Source organism: Oncorhynchus gorbuscha, linkage group LG01 (genome assembly GCF_021184085.1).
Source record: "Oncorhynchus gorbuscha isolate QuinsamMale2020 ecotype Even-year linkage group LG01, OgorEven_v1.0, whole genome shotgun sequence".
Classification (NCBI taxonomy): Eukaryota; Metazoa; Chordata; class Actinopteri; order Salmoniformes; family Salmonidae; genus Oncorhynchus; species Oncorhynchus gorbuscha.
Genome location: NC_060173.1, coordinates 61,267,052 through 61,280,281, shown reverse-complemented (window position 1 = coordinate 61,280,281; position 13,230 = coordinate 61,267,052). Strand labels below are relative to the sequence as shown.

At 45.4% G+C, this 13,230-nt stretch overlaps 1 protein-coding gene across 1 annotated transcript in view; it reads right to left on the bottom strand.

The window, feature by feature from the left end:
• si:ch211-236l14.4 (SITS-binding protein) overlaps positions 1-1,075 on the bottom strand; it is a 77,082-nt gene extending 76,007 nt beyond the window's left edge. The window contains exon 1 of the mRNA XM_046365127.1: positions 56-1,075. Coding sequence (XP_046221083.1) covers positions 56-526 — 471 coding nt within the window. The 5' untranslated portion in view covers positions 527-1,075. The remainder of the gene's footprint in view (positions 1-55) is intronic.
• Positions 1,076-13,230: the final 12,155 nt, after the last annotated feature.

Here is a 13,230-nt window from a genome sequence, read left to right as displayed (position 1 = left end):
TCAGAGAGAGAGAGAGAGAGAGAGAGAGATAGAGAGAGAGAAACCGTTCCCGTACCTTCAGCTCCACATGACAGTGCACCGGCGACCATGTCATGCTATAACACTCTGTCTCCGTCGCCTCATTCACCTCCAAAGAGATTTTAACGTCCGCCACCGAATCCCATGTGTAGCAGAACTCCGTCTTATTGAGCCAGCACAGGTTCCTGACAAACGGCACTTCAATATCGGGGTTCCCCACGTTGCCCACGTCAATCTCCACGTAGGTCTTGTCTTCTGTCAGTGTCTGTATGACCAGAGAGTGAGTCCGTCTCTCCCAGATAAGCCCGCTATAACTCCCCTTTAGGATCCAGTTCTTGTTAGGCTGATCCACCACTTGCCAGTATATGATCCCAATGGTCATGACGAAAAAGACTGCCACCCCGAGACAGGCAATAGCTCCCTTCCAAGTTTCGTTCATCTCCTTCAATCCCGTATCCCATGTTACCTCAGGGATGGGGCTAGGGTTCCTATTTCGAGCATGAGGCATGTTTGTTTTTGAAATGATCAAGAATCAAATTTAAAAAATGAAGAAAAAATCTCTGCAAGTGGTTGTTGAAAAGCTTGGGTGCCTCATCATCATGTCATGTAGGTTTCAAAGTGGCTGAACGTTTGTTAGTCTACTTTTGAACAATCTCCAACACGCGGTGTTACCGCAGTTTTTGCGCAATTATGCCAGCTAGAGACAACTGGTCAAAGTGTCATGTGAGTGAAAACTGTAAAAAAAAAATCCCAACGGCTGGAAAAACGAATCAGAGAAAAATTGACTTACCACATGCTGCCGCGGTTTAAAAGTGTTCCTTTTTAATGACATTGAACGCTGTGCTGTGAGTGAGCAGCCTTAACTCGGGTTTGGCAGCAATGCCTAGCTCCTTAGACTCCGACTTGCTTGCCCTGCGGTTTTTGCCCAGGTCTGACGTAACGCCAGGCTGTTTCTTCAGAAAGGTAGAGTAGAGAGGATATAGTGATAAGGGAGCCGGTAGACGCGAGGAGCTTGGCTTGACAGGCAGTCCCAGAGCAGCCGGTTGGGGCGAGCAGGCCATTGGCGGTGGGGAGTGACCGGTGCTCGCTCTCCTTGCATGCGCTCCAACTGGCAGGCTCGCCATTGCACGTTTTTACAACACTGCGCTTAAGTTAATATCAGCCGAATAAATATTAATTTGGAGAGGGGTAAAATGGTGTAGCTTAACAATTTTTGGAACTCAATGTCTTTAGGTTACAATTGACTTGACTTTCTATGGAGTAGGCCTAGGCCTATAGTGGGCAAAACATCAACAAGTAGGTTACATTTGGCCAGTTGCAATTACATTTGACCTTAAAAGCCAATATTCACAGAAAGCTATCTGGATGCAATTTATGTTGCTTGAAATAAAGTTGCATCTGGGTTGGTCATTGTCTCAACCTCCAAAAATTGCCTGCAATTTAATTGAATTGCATCACAAGAAATATAAATCAATCATAGAGCAATAGCCTAATGGTCACTTTTTGTAGGCACTAACCCTGCCATGGCTCGTTGGTCAAAGCCTATTGGGAAATGAATGGGTTTTTCTGTAGGGTTTTTGGATAAATGCTGAAAATAAGGTATGTGGTTAAAACTGGTGTAGGAGATCTTATACATTTTGTTCTATGACAATCTTCTTCAGCTAACATAACCTTTTGTGAATTTTGAAGCATTTATGTAATCAAAACAAGCATAAAGGCTTCATAATTCATATAGGTCATGTTAACTGACTGATATTATATCATAGAATAAAATGTGTAAGATGTACTAAGTCTGTGTTAACCTCAGACCTTATTTTTGGCATTTATCATAAAACCCCATTCTTTTCCCACTTATGTCCCCCATACAGTATGAATGGCTGAACGAACCAGAGGTAACTCATTTCCGTTTTTTAGGACCACAAGCTGGTCAGCTCTATACCATTCTGTTAGGAACCCATTTGTCATGTCAACACAGCTGTTACTGCTGCTTCAAACCACAACAAAATTATATATGCCAAATGGGAAATGTAAAACAAATTCTAGACCCCATGGTTAGTCAAGGATTATGTACATGGTCTAGCTGTCGATAAATGTAATTTTAAAAGTGAACCCAGACTTTTCTCGTTCCAGTTTCAACTGAAATTGTCCAACGTGAACTGGCTAGCTAGATATCTAGCTTAGCTCATCACTAGCCTGGTTAGCTAGCTAGCTTGGTAAAACATGGTTGAAAAAAGGCAACCTTTTGGCAAGATCGATGCTTTTACAATTACCAAATGTTTGGATAAAAAAATTATACATGAAATTGTAATAACACATGGAACTCTTTATGCCTTGGAAGAAGTGGCTCTTTATAAACTGTGATTTATTACTGAACCGGAGCATAGCGTAACAGACAGGCAGTCGCAGCTTCACTAACAACGTGTGTCTTGGGTGTGTCACAATTAGGTGGTGAGCCATAGCAAGCTATCTGCTTTAGTTTGGGAGATGATTGATCTCTGTTGAGGGAGAAGCTGGTTTTTACATGACTGGTTTTCAAAATGCGTTTTTTGACAGAAATACCTTCTGGAACATGTGAACTTTCAAGTGCCTTAGTAGCAAACGTGTATGCCATCTGTAAATACGAATACAATTGTTAAATTACGATCCTAGTTGATTTAGCAATGGAAAAAGCCATGAACCTTCCCGCTAGCCATGATCGGATGAGATAATGGATGGGTTGGACATGCCGAGAGATGAGTTAGGATTGGTTTGTCATCTAGCACGCTTCTGTCTATAATGAGCTGCTCAGTTGTTGTAGGTAATCCTTTCTAACTGGGATTTATTTGAAAGATATCTATCCACTTTCTGGAGGACCAAATTTTGAAGTCAGTGGAATGCCCGGTGGAAGCAGAGTATGATAGCTAAGGAGATATGGAGGGAGTCGAAAAGAGAACACAGAAGACTGTTGTATAAAACACCTCTCTGGATCACATCCTCAAACTAAAGGCAACCATGGCATCCATGACAGAAAAGGAGAAGCCTTCATTCATGTTTACAGGTGAAAGAGTCTTGCTAGCTACATTTTCAAATATTATAATTTTCTACTTTTGTCAGAGAGTTGTTTTTCATTGCAAGTTAAAGCGTACTGATAGCTAACGTTAACTGGCTTGCTAGCTAACATTACTGTTACGCCCGGGGTGTAGTGGAGGAAGAAGTCAGGTGCAGGAAGCAGAGAGTTCAGGGTATCTCTGCTTTATTTGCATCACAACAGTGTAAACGACGCCAACTTAAACAGTCCAGCAAAATACAAAATACACGGACAACCATGACCTACAGCCGTGTACAACAACCTACATGATAGGTTCGTCAAGGAGTGACGGAGTGTGTCTTGGGCCAACTCCGCCCATGGGACGTACCTCGACCACTCCCTGGGCCTGTCCTGGCAATACGACCGCAGTGCCGGAAGACGTGGGTAAATAACGCCTCCGCAGTCTGTAGGGCTGTAGGGAGACCGGGCAACGGGAGGAGACGGCAGGACTTAGAAAACCGATCCACAACCACCAAGGTGGGCCACCAATACTTCCCCCGGAGGCCCCGCACTGTCCTCACCACCCCAGGATGACCCGAGGAGGATAGGGTGTGAGACCACCGAATCAGTTGGTCCCGAACACCAAGCAGCACATACTTACGCCCAGCCGGCGCAGGCTCCGCCCATAACGCCCGCTCGATGTCCGAGTCCACATCCCATACCACTGGTGCCATCAGCCTCGAGGCTGGATGTATGGGAGTAGGCTCGGTGGACCGATCCTCGGTGTCATAGAGACGGGACAGCGTGTCAGCCTTTATGTTCATGGAGCCTGGTCTATAAGACAGAGTGAACCTAAATCGGGTGAAGAACATGGCCCACCGTGCCTGACGCGGATTCAGTCTCCTAGCTGCCCGAATATACTCCAGATTCTGGTGGTCGGTCCAGATGAGAAAGGGGTGCTTAGCCCCCTCAAGCCAGTGGTGGCGTACCCGAACGCTGTGATAGCACGGCACCCACCCCAGCCTCGGACACATCCGCCTCCACTATGAATGCTAGAGAGGGTTCCGGGTGTGCCAACACGGGTGCATCTGTGAACAGCGCCTTCAACCTATTGGCAACCTATAGGCTCTGTCAGCCTCTGTCAGCAGTGAGTTAATGGGGGCCGTTACCTGGCCAAAACTCCGGATAAACCTCCAGTAGTAATGGGCAAATCCCAAAAACCGCTGCACCTCCTTCACCGTGGTAGGAGTCGACCTCCCTCCTTTTTCTTCACAAAAAAGAAACTAGAGGAGACGGGTGAGATGGAGGGCCGAATGTACCCCTGCCCCAGAGATTCCGTGACATATGTCTCCATAGCCAACGTCTCCTCCTGGGACAAGGGGTACACGTGACTCTTGGGAAGTGCAGCGTTAACCTGGAGATTTATCGCACAATCCCCCTGTTGATGAGGTGGCAATTTAGTCGCTCTTTACTTACTGAAAGCCAAATCTGCATTTTCAGGGGGGCTGCGCACCGTGGAACCCTGGTCTGGACTCTCCACCGACGTGCCACCGATGGAAACTCCCAGACACCTTCCAGTACACTCCTCTGACCACCCCTGGAGAACCCCCAGTCTCCACGAAATCTTAGGATTGTGACTAGCCAGCCAGGGAATCCCCAGCACCACTGGAAATGCTGGCGAATCATTAACGAAGACTAATTCGCCCCCTATGATTCCCCTGCGTCACCATGTCCAGTGGAACCGTGGCCTCCCTGACCAACCCTGACCCTAACGGCCGGCTGTCTAGGGAGTGCACGGGGAAGGGAGAATCTATCGGCACAGAGTCCATGTTCTAAAATTCTTCCAGTAGAATGCCCTGCTTTTATTTCTTCACACTCACAACTGGAAGCTATTTTCTTTAATATTCTGTAACTTGTAAATAATGATCTTGTTGTGAGTTTATTTCCCTGTAATATTGAACTGTATACAGACATGTCGATAGATGTAGTATAAACCAGCGTTTTGTCTTGAAATCTTTGGTTGTTTAGTACACGAATGTACTCACTGTTTAGCACATGGCCTCACATGTGAATCCTTAAAGAGATGAGTGGGGGTATGTATATAGATTCAGAACTTTTGTGAAATAGCACAGTTACAAATAGAAATCAAACTGGATGGACATCAGAAATAGAGGAAGGACTAAAAACAAACAAAATATAACTATTGTAAAATAGATTGTGTCTGTAAAATGTGTATAAGATATGTAAACTGAAGCTAGAAGCCTTAGTGTTTATTGGTTTACTCTAATTGGGGGGGAAGGGTGGTAGGGTTTGCGGGGAATAATAAAGGTATATTCTAAAAGAAAGTCTGTATGTCTATATAGGTATGTATATATGTGTATATGTATGCATGCATGTATGTATATGGATATATATTTACAAGGAAATATATATGGGGGATTGGAAATGATGCAGACAATTACATTGATGGAAGCAACATTCTTTACTCAATATTAAGCTGATCCACCCCTTAAAATAAAATACAAAATAAAAAAAAGAGATGGGTGGGGGTAGGGCTTACGAGGGTGTGATTGATGCTGAATGTGTGTAGACAAAGAAGAGCTCTCCAGTAGGTGTACGAAAAAATTCAATTGACATTTTCTCAAAAGTGGGGTTACAAGTTTATCAACTTTCAAAGCATAATTACTTTCCCATTGTTTATTCAACTGTTGTGTATGATATACAATTTTCTAGCACAGTCTCTATTTTTATTCAATGTAAAAAACACAATTTCAAACTTTGCTACATAAGACCGAATCGAGCTAGTTGGTCACATATTGTGTATACAGTGCCTTCGGAAAGTATTCAGACCCCTTAACTTTTTCCACATTTTGTTAAGTTAGTCTCATTCTAAAATTTATTTGTTTTTAAGTTCTCAGCAATCTACACACAATACCCCATATTGACACAGCGAAAACAGGGTTTTAGAAATGTTTGCAAATCTATTCAAATCTATTAGTATTCAGACCCTTTGCTATGAGGCTCGAAATTTAGCTAAGGTGCATCCTGTTTCCATTGATCATCCTTGAGATGTTTCTAAAACTTGATTAGAGTCCATCTGTGGTAAATTCAATTGATTGGACATGATTTGGAAAGGCACACACCTTTCTATATAAGGTCCCGCAGTTGACAATGCATGTCAGAGCAAAAACCAAGCCATGAGGTCGAATGAATTGTCCGTAGAGCTCCAAGAAAGGATTGTGTCGAAGCACAGATCTGGGGAAGGGTACCAAAAAATGTCTTTAGCATTGAAGGTCTCCAAGAACACAGTGGCCTCCGTAATTCTTGAATGAAAAGGGTTTAGAACCACCAAGACTCGTACTAGAGCTGGTCAGCCGGCCAAACGGAGCAATCGGGGGAGAAGTGCCTTGGTCAGAGAGATGACCAATAACACGGTGGTCCTCTGACAGAACTCTAGAGTTCTTCTGTGGAGATGGGAGAAACTTCCAGAAGGACAACCATCTCTGCAGCACTCCACCAATCAGGAATTTATGGTAGAATGGCCAGGCGGAAGCCACTCCTCAGTAAAAGACACATGACAACCAGCTTGGAGTTCACCAAAAGGCACTTGAAGACTCAGATGATGAGAAACAAGATTCTCTGGTCTGATGAAACCAAGATTGAACACGTTGGCCTGAATGACAAGCATCACATCTGGAGGAAACCTGGCACCATCCCTAAGGCGAAGCATTGTGGTGGCAGCATCATGCTGTGGGAATGTTTTTCAGCGGCAGGGACTGGGAGACTAGTCAGGATCAAGGCAGGGATGAATAGAGCAAAGTACAGAGAGATCGTTGATAAAAACCTGTCCAGAGCGCTCCGGACCTCAGATTGGGGTGAAGGTTACCCTTCCAAAAGGACAACGACCCTAAGCACACAGCCAAGACAATGCAGGAGTGGCTACGAAACAAGTCTTAGAATGTCTTTGAGTGGCCCAGCCAGAGCTTGGACTTGAATCGGACATCTCTAGAGAGACCTGAAAATAGCTGTGCAGCAACACTCCCCATCCAACCTGACAGAGCTTAAGAGGATCAGCAGAGAATAATGAATCTCCCCAAATAGAGGTGTGCCAAGCTTGTAGCGTCATACCCAAGAAGAGTCTATGCTGTAATTGCTGCCTTACTTACAGTTGAAGTCAGAAGTTTACATACACCTTAGTCAAATACATTTAAACTTTTTTTCACAATTCCTGACATTTAATCCTAGTAAAAATTCCCTGTCTTAGGTCTGTTAGAATCACAACTTTATTTTATGAATGTGAAATGTCAGAATAATGGTAGAGAGAATGAGCTTGTATTTCTTTCATTACATTCTCAGTATGTCAGAAGTTTACATACACTCAATTAGTATTTGGTAGCATTGCCTTCAAATTGTTTAACTTTGGTCAAATGTTTCTGGTAGACTTCCACAAGCTTCCCACAATAAGTTGGGTGAATTTTGACCCATTCCTCCTGACAGAGCTGGTGTAACTGAGTCAGGTTTGTAGGCCTCCTTGCTCGCACACACGTTTTCAGTTCTGCCCACATATTTTCTATAGGATTGAGGTCAGGACTTTGTGATGGCCACTCCAATACCTTGACTTTGTTGTCCTTAAGCCATTTTGCAACAACTTTGGAAGTATGCTTGGGGTTATTGTCCATTTGGAAGACCCATTTGCGACCAAGCTTTAACTTCCTGACTGATGTCTTGAGATTTTGCCTCAGTGTATCCACATCATTTTCTTTCCTTGTGATGCCATCTATTTTTGAAGTGCACTGGTCCCTCCTGCAGCAAAGCACCCCCACAACATGATGCTGTCACCCCCGTGCTTCACGGTTGATATGGTGTTCTTCGGCTTGCAATCCTCCCCTTTTTTCGTCCAAACATAAGGATGGTCATTATGGCCAAACAGTTCTAAGTTTGTTTCATGAGACCAGAGGACATTTATCAAAAATGTACAATCTTTGTCCCCAAATTTGTGGAGTGATTGAAAAACGAGTTGTAATGACTCCAACCTACGTGTATGTAAACTTCCTCCTTCAACTGTATGTAAATTTAATCTTTTTTATTTTTTTGTAAATTTGCGAAGATTCTAAAAATCTGTTTTTGCTTTGTCATTATGGGATATTGTGTGTAGACTGATGAGGGAAAAAACGATTTAATCAATTTTAGAATAAGGCTGTAACTTAACGCAAAAGGTGGAGAAAGTTAAGGGGTCTGAATACTTTCCGAAGGCACGGTATTTGTTTCATCTGAACACATTTCCATGTGTTGGCAATGTCAATTCTTGCACATTTTTGTAAAATACTTATTTTTATGTTTGCTAGCTGGACAGGCAAACGCTGCCTAGTAATAAACTGTAAACCAATCAAAACGTGTGTTCTATCCATGGTGCGATCTCTGCTGATCACGTCTGCTAATCACTTTATCCATACCTAAGGTGGTAGACAGCTGGTGACAGCCAGAGTTCTGTATATAATTATGGGATGCTCATGTTTCCACCCTAACAGTGGGAGTCATTGTCCCAAAGGCGGGAAGGAGGTGACAAGCTTAGGTCCAAAATAAGCACATAGAAATCACTCCGCTTGTCACAGTAATACTGTGGTCTGGGGACATACACATTACCACACGCATGTCCTGTTGAAGCACACCCATAGAGCTATTAGCACACATACCGGTACTCACATTACCATGGTAGTCTACTTATACACCATCATCGGCGATCACTTAAGTCAAGTATGATTGTCCTCCATTTGGGCCTTCTAGTTGTGGGTCTTCAGATGGCTGTAGAGGCCAATCCGGGAGCCACATATTTTGGTGCAGTGTGGGCAGGGGTGGTGGTTGTGCCTTCCTGGTTGGGCCTCTACTTGTGTAGCTGCCACTAGTCCTCCGCGGCATGGTGGATATCTTTTTTTGTGTAGTGCAATTCCCTCTTGAGTATTTTCTCTTCAGTTATGTCTGTTTAGAGCAGTGTCCTGTAGACCAGGAGTTTCGTTTGGACCTGTAGGTCCATCCAGGTCACCTGTGATACAAGTCAGTATTCAACGTCCATCCATGTCTGAGGATGTCGGGAGATGTCGTAGAAACCAGCCAGTGAGCACTGTTACCTTCAAGTAGGTTTCGGTTTGCTAGATCTTTGTGGACAGGGATGCCAGATGGGTGTAAGAATCTGCCTGATGCCAAAGGTTGTGTGTTAAAATCCCGCAATAGAAAGTCGATTTAAAAATGTTTGTTTTAAGCCTATCCCAAACCTTAACCCTTACCTTAACAATTTGGATGTAATGCCTTAACTTAACCCTAACCTTAAAAATTCTGATTTAATGACTAATACTACCCTTAAACACTGTTGTTTGGAAGAACTTCGAAATTTGACGTTTGAGAAACATGGATGAACATCATTCTGACTTGAGAGCTAGTTGTATAGGTCATGGTCTTCAAACACAAATGTTCTTTGTTCTTGCATAAGCTCCATAGGCACAACTCAGGGGGTGGTTTATCGCAGAGTCAGTGTCGGAGTTGGAGAAGGTAAGGCTGTCGAGGTATGGGAAGTGAGACACATTTTCAAGGGTGTTATCGTCAACCTGTATTGTGGGTGGAGTAGAGGGCTTGTTGGGTGGTGGTTGGTGAAGATTTTAGTATTCTTTAAATTCAAGGCTAGACCCAGGAGCCTCTATGACTTGGCAATGGCATCCAGGAAACACTGAAGGTCTTCTTCGGAGTCTGCTGCGATGACATTGTTGTCGGCATAATGAAGCTCCATGTGTCATGTTTTGTCATTAATTATCATGTCTTGTCCCTGTGCTTCCCCTTCTATTCGTTTCCCTCTGCTGGTCTTATTAGGTTCTTTCCCTCTTTCTATCCCTCTCTCTCCCCCTCCCTCTCTCACTCTCTGGCTCTCTCTTCTCTCTATCGTTCCGTTCCTGCTCCCGGCTGTTCCTATTCACCTAATCAATCATTTAGTCTTCCCACACCTGTTCCCGATCCTTTTCCCTGATTAGAGTCCCTATTTCTCTCCTTGTTTTCCGTACCTGCCCTGTCGGATCCTTGTCTATATTCACCGTGCTGTGTCTATGTTTTGCCCTGTCGTGTCGTGTTTCCCTCAGATGCTGCGTGGTGAGCAGGTGTCTGAGTCTGCTAGGTTCAAGTGCCTTCCCGAGGCAACCTGCAGTTCTTGATCATGTCTCCAGTCTGTTCTCGTCTTTACGAGTAGTATTATGCCTTTTGTTTTGTTAAGTATCTTACTGGATTAAAAACTCTGTTTTCGCCAAGTCGCTTTTGGGTCCTCATTCACCTGCATGACAGAAGGATCCGACCAAGGAATGGACCCAGCGACTACAGACGCTCGTAACACTGCCGTCGAGATCCAAGGAGCCATGCTCGGCAGACACGAGCAGGAATTGTCTGCTGCTCGCCATGCCGTGGAGAACCTGGCCGCTCAGGTTTCCGACCTCTCTGGACAGTTCCAGAGTCTTCGTCTCGTGCCACCTGTTACTTCCTGGCCTGCCGAGCCTCCAGAACCTAGGGTTAATAACCCACCTTGCTACTCCGGGCAGCCCACTGAGTGCCGCTCCTTTCTCACCCAGTGTGAGATTGTGTTCTCTCTCCAACCCAACACATACTCTAGAGAGAGAGCTCGGGTTGCTTACGTCATTTCACTCCTTACTGGCCGGGCTCGAGAGTGGGGCACAGCTATCTGGGAGGCAAGGGCTGATTGCTCTAACAAATACCAGAACTTTAAAGAGGAGATGATTCGGGTTTTTGACCGTTCAGTTTTTGGTAGGGAGGCTTCTAGGGCCCTGGCTTCCCTATGCCAAGGTGATCGATCCATAACGGATTACTCTATTGAGTTTCGCACTCTTGCTGCCTCTAGTGAGTGGAACGAGCCGGCGCTGCTCGCTCGTTTTCTGGAGGGACTCCACGCAGTGGTTAAGGATGAGATTCTCTCCCGGGAGGTTCCTTCAGATGTGGACTCTTTGATTGCTCTCGCCATCCGCATAGAACGACGGGTAGATCTTCGTCACCAGGCTCGTGGAAGAGAGCTCGCATCAACGGTGTTTCCCTGCTCCGCATCGCAACCATCTCCCTCCTCTGGCTCAGAGACTGAGCCCATGCAGCTGGGAGGGATTCGCATCTCGACTAAGGAGAGGGAACGGAGGATCACCAACCGCCTGTGCCTCTATTGCGGATTTGATGGACATTTTGTCAATTCATGTCCAGTAAAGGCCAGAGCTCATCAGTAAGCGGAGGGCTACTGGTGAGCGCTACTACTCAGGTCTCTTCATCTAGATCATGTACTACTATGTCGGTCCATCTACGCTGGACCGGTTCGGGTGCTACATGCAGTGCCTTGATTGACTCTGGGGCTGAGGGTTGTTTCATGGACGAAGCATGGGCTCGGAAACATGACATTCCTTTCAGACAGTTAGACAAGCCTACGCCCATGTTTGCCTTAGATGGTAGTCATCTTCCCAGTATCAGATTTGAGACACTACCTTTAACTCTCACAGTATCTGGTAACCACAGTGAGACTATTTCTTTTTTGATTTTTCGTTCACCTTTTACACCTGTTGTTTTGGGTCATCCCTGGCTAGTATGTCATAATCCTTCTATTAATTGGTCTAGTAATTCTATCCTATCCTGGAACGTTTCTTGTCATGTGAAGTGTTTAATGTCTGCCATCCCTCCCATTTCTTCTGTCCCCACTTCTCAGGAGGAACCTGGCGATTTGACAGGAGTGCCGGAGGAATATCATGATCTGCGCACTGTCTTCAGTCGGTCCCGAGCCAACTCCCTTCCTCCTCACCGGTCGTATGATTGTAGTATTGATCTCCTTCCGGGGACCACTCCTCCTCGGGGTAGACTATACTCTCTGTCGGCTCCCGAACGTAAGGCTCTCGAGGATTATTTATCTGTGTCTCTTGACGCCGGTACCATAGTGCCTTCTTCCTCTCCGGCCGGGGCGGGGTTCTTTTTTGTTAAGAAGAAGGACGGTACTCTGCGCCCCTGCGTGGATTATCGAGGGCTGAATGACATAACGGTTAAGAATCGTTATCCACTTCCCCTTATGTCATCAGCCTTCGAGATTCTGCAGGGAGCCAGGTGCTTTACTAAGTTGGACCTTCGTAACGCTTACCATCTCGTGCGCATCAGAGAGGGGGACGTGGAAAACGGCGTTTAACACTCCGTTAGGGCATTTTGAGTACCGGGTTCTGCCGTTTGGTCTCGCCAATGCGCCAGCTGTTTTTCAGGCATTAGTTAATGATGTTCTGAGAGACATGCTGAACATCTTTGTTTTTGTCTATCTTGACGATATCCTGATTTTTTCACCGTCACTCGAGATTCATGTTCAGCACGTTCGACGTGTTCTACAGCGCCTTTTAGAGAATTGTCTCTACGTAAAGGCTGAGAAGTGCTCTTTTCATGTCTCCTCCGTTACTTTTCTCGGTTCCGTTATTTCCGCTGAAGGCATTCAGATGGATTCCGCTAAGGTCCAAGCTGTCAGTGATTGGCCCGTTCCAAGGTCACGTGTCGAGTTGCAGCGCTTTTTAGGTTTCGCTAATTTCTATCGGCGTTTCATTCGTAATTTCGGTCAAGTTGCTGCCCCTCTCACAGCTCTTACTTCTGTCAAGACGTGTTTTAAGTGGTCCGGTTCCGCCCAGGAGCTTTTGATCTTCTAAAAGAACGTTTTACGTCCGCTCCTATCCTCGTTACTCCTGACGTCACTAGACAATTCATTGTCGAGGTTGACGCTTCAGAGGTAGGCGTGGGAGCCATTCTATCCCAGCGCTTCCAGTCTGACGATAAGGTTCATCCTTGCGCTTATTTTTCTCATCGCCTGTCGCCATCTGAGCGCAACTATGATGTGGGTAACCGTGAACTGCTCGCCATCCGCTTAGCCCTAGGCGAATGGCGACAGTGGTTGGAGGGGGCGACCGTTCCTTTTGTCGTTTGGACAGACCATAAGAACCTTGAGTACATCCGTTCTGCCAAACGACTTAATGCCCGTCAAGCTCGTTGGGCGTTGTTTTTCGCTCGTTTCGAGTTTGTGATTTCTTACCGTCCGGGTAGCAAAAACACCAAGCCTGATGCCTTATCCCGTCTGTTTAGTTCTTCTGTGGCTTCTACTGATCCCGAGGGGATTCTTCCTTATGGGCGTGTTGTCGGGTTGACAGTCTGGGGAATTGAAA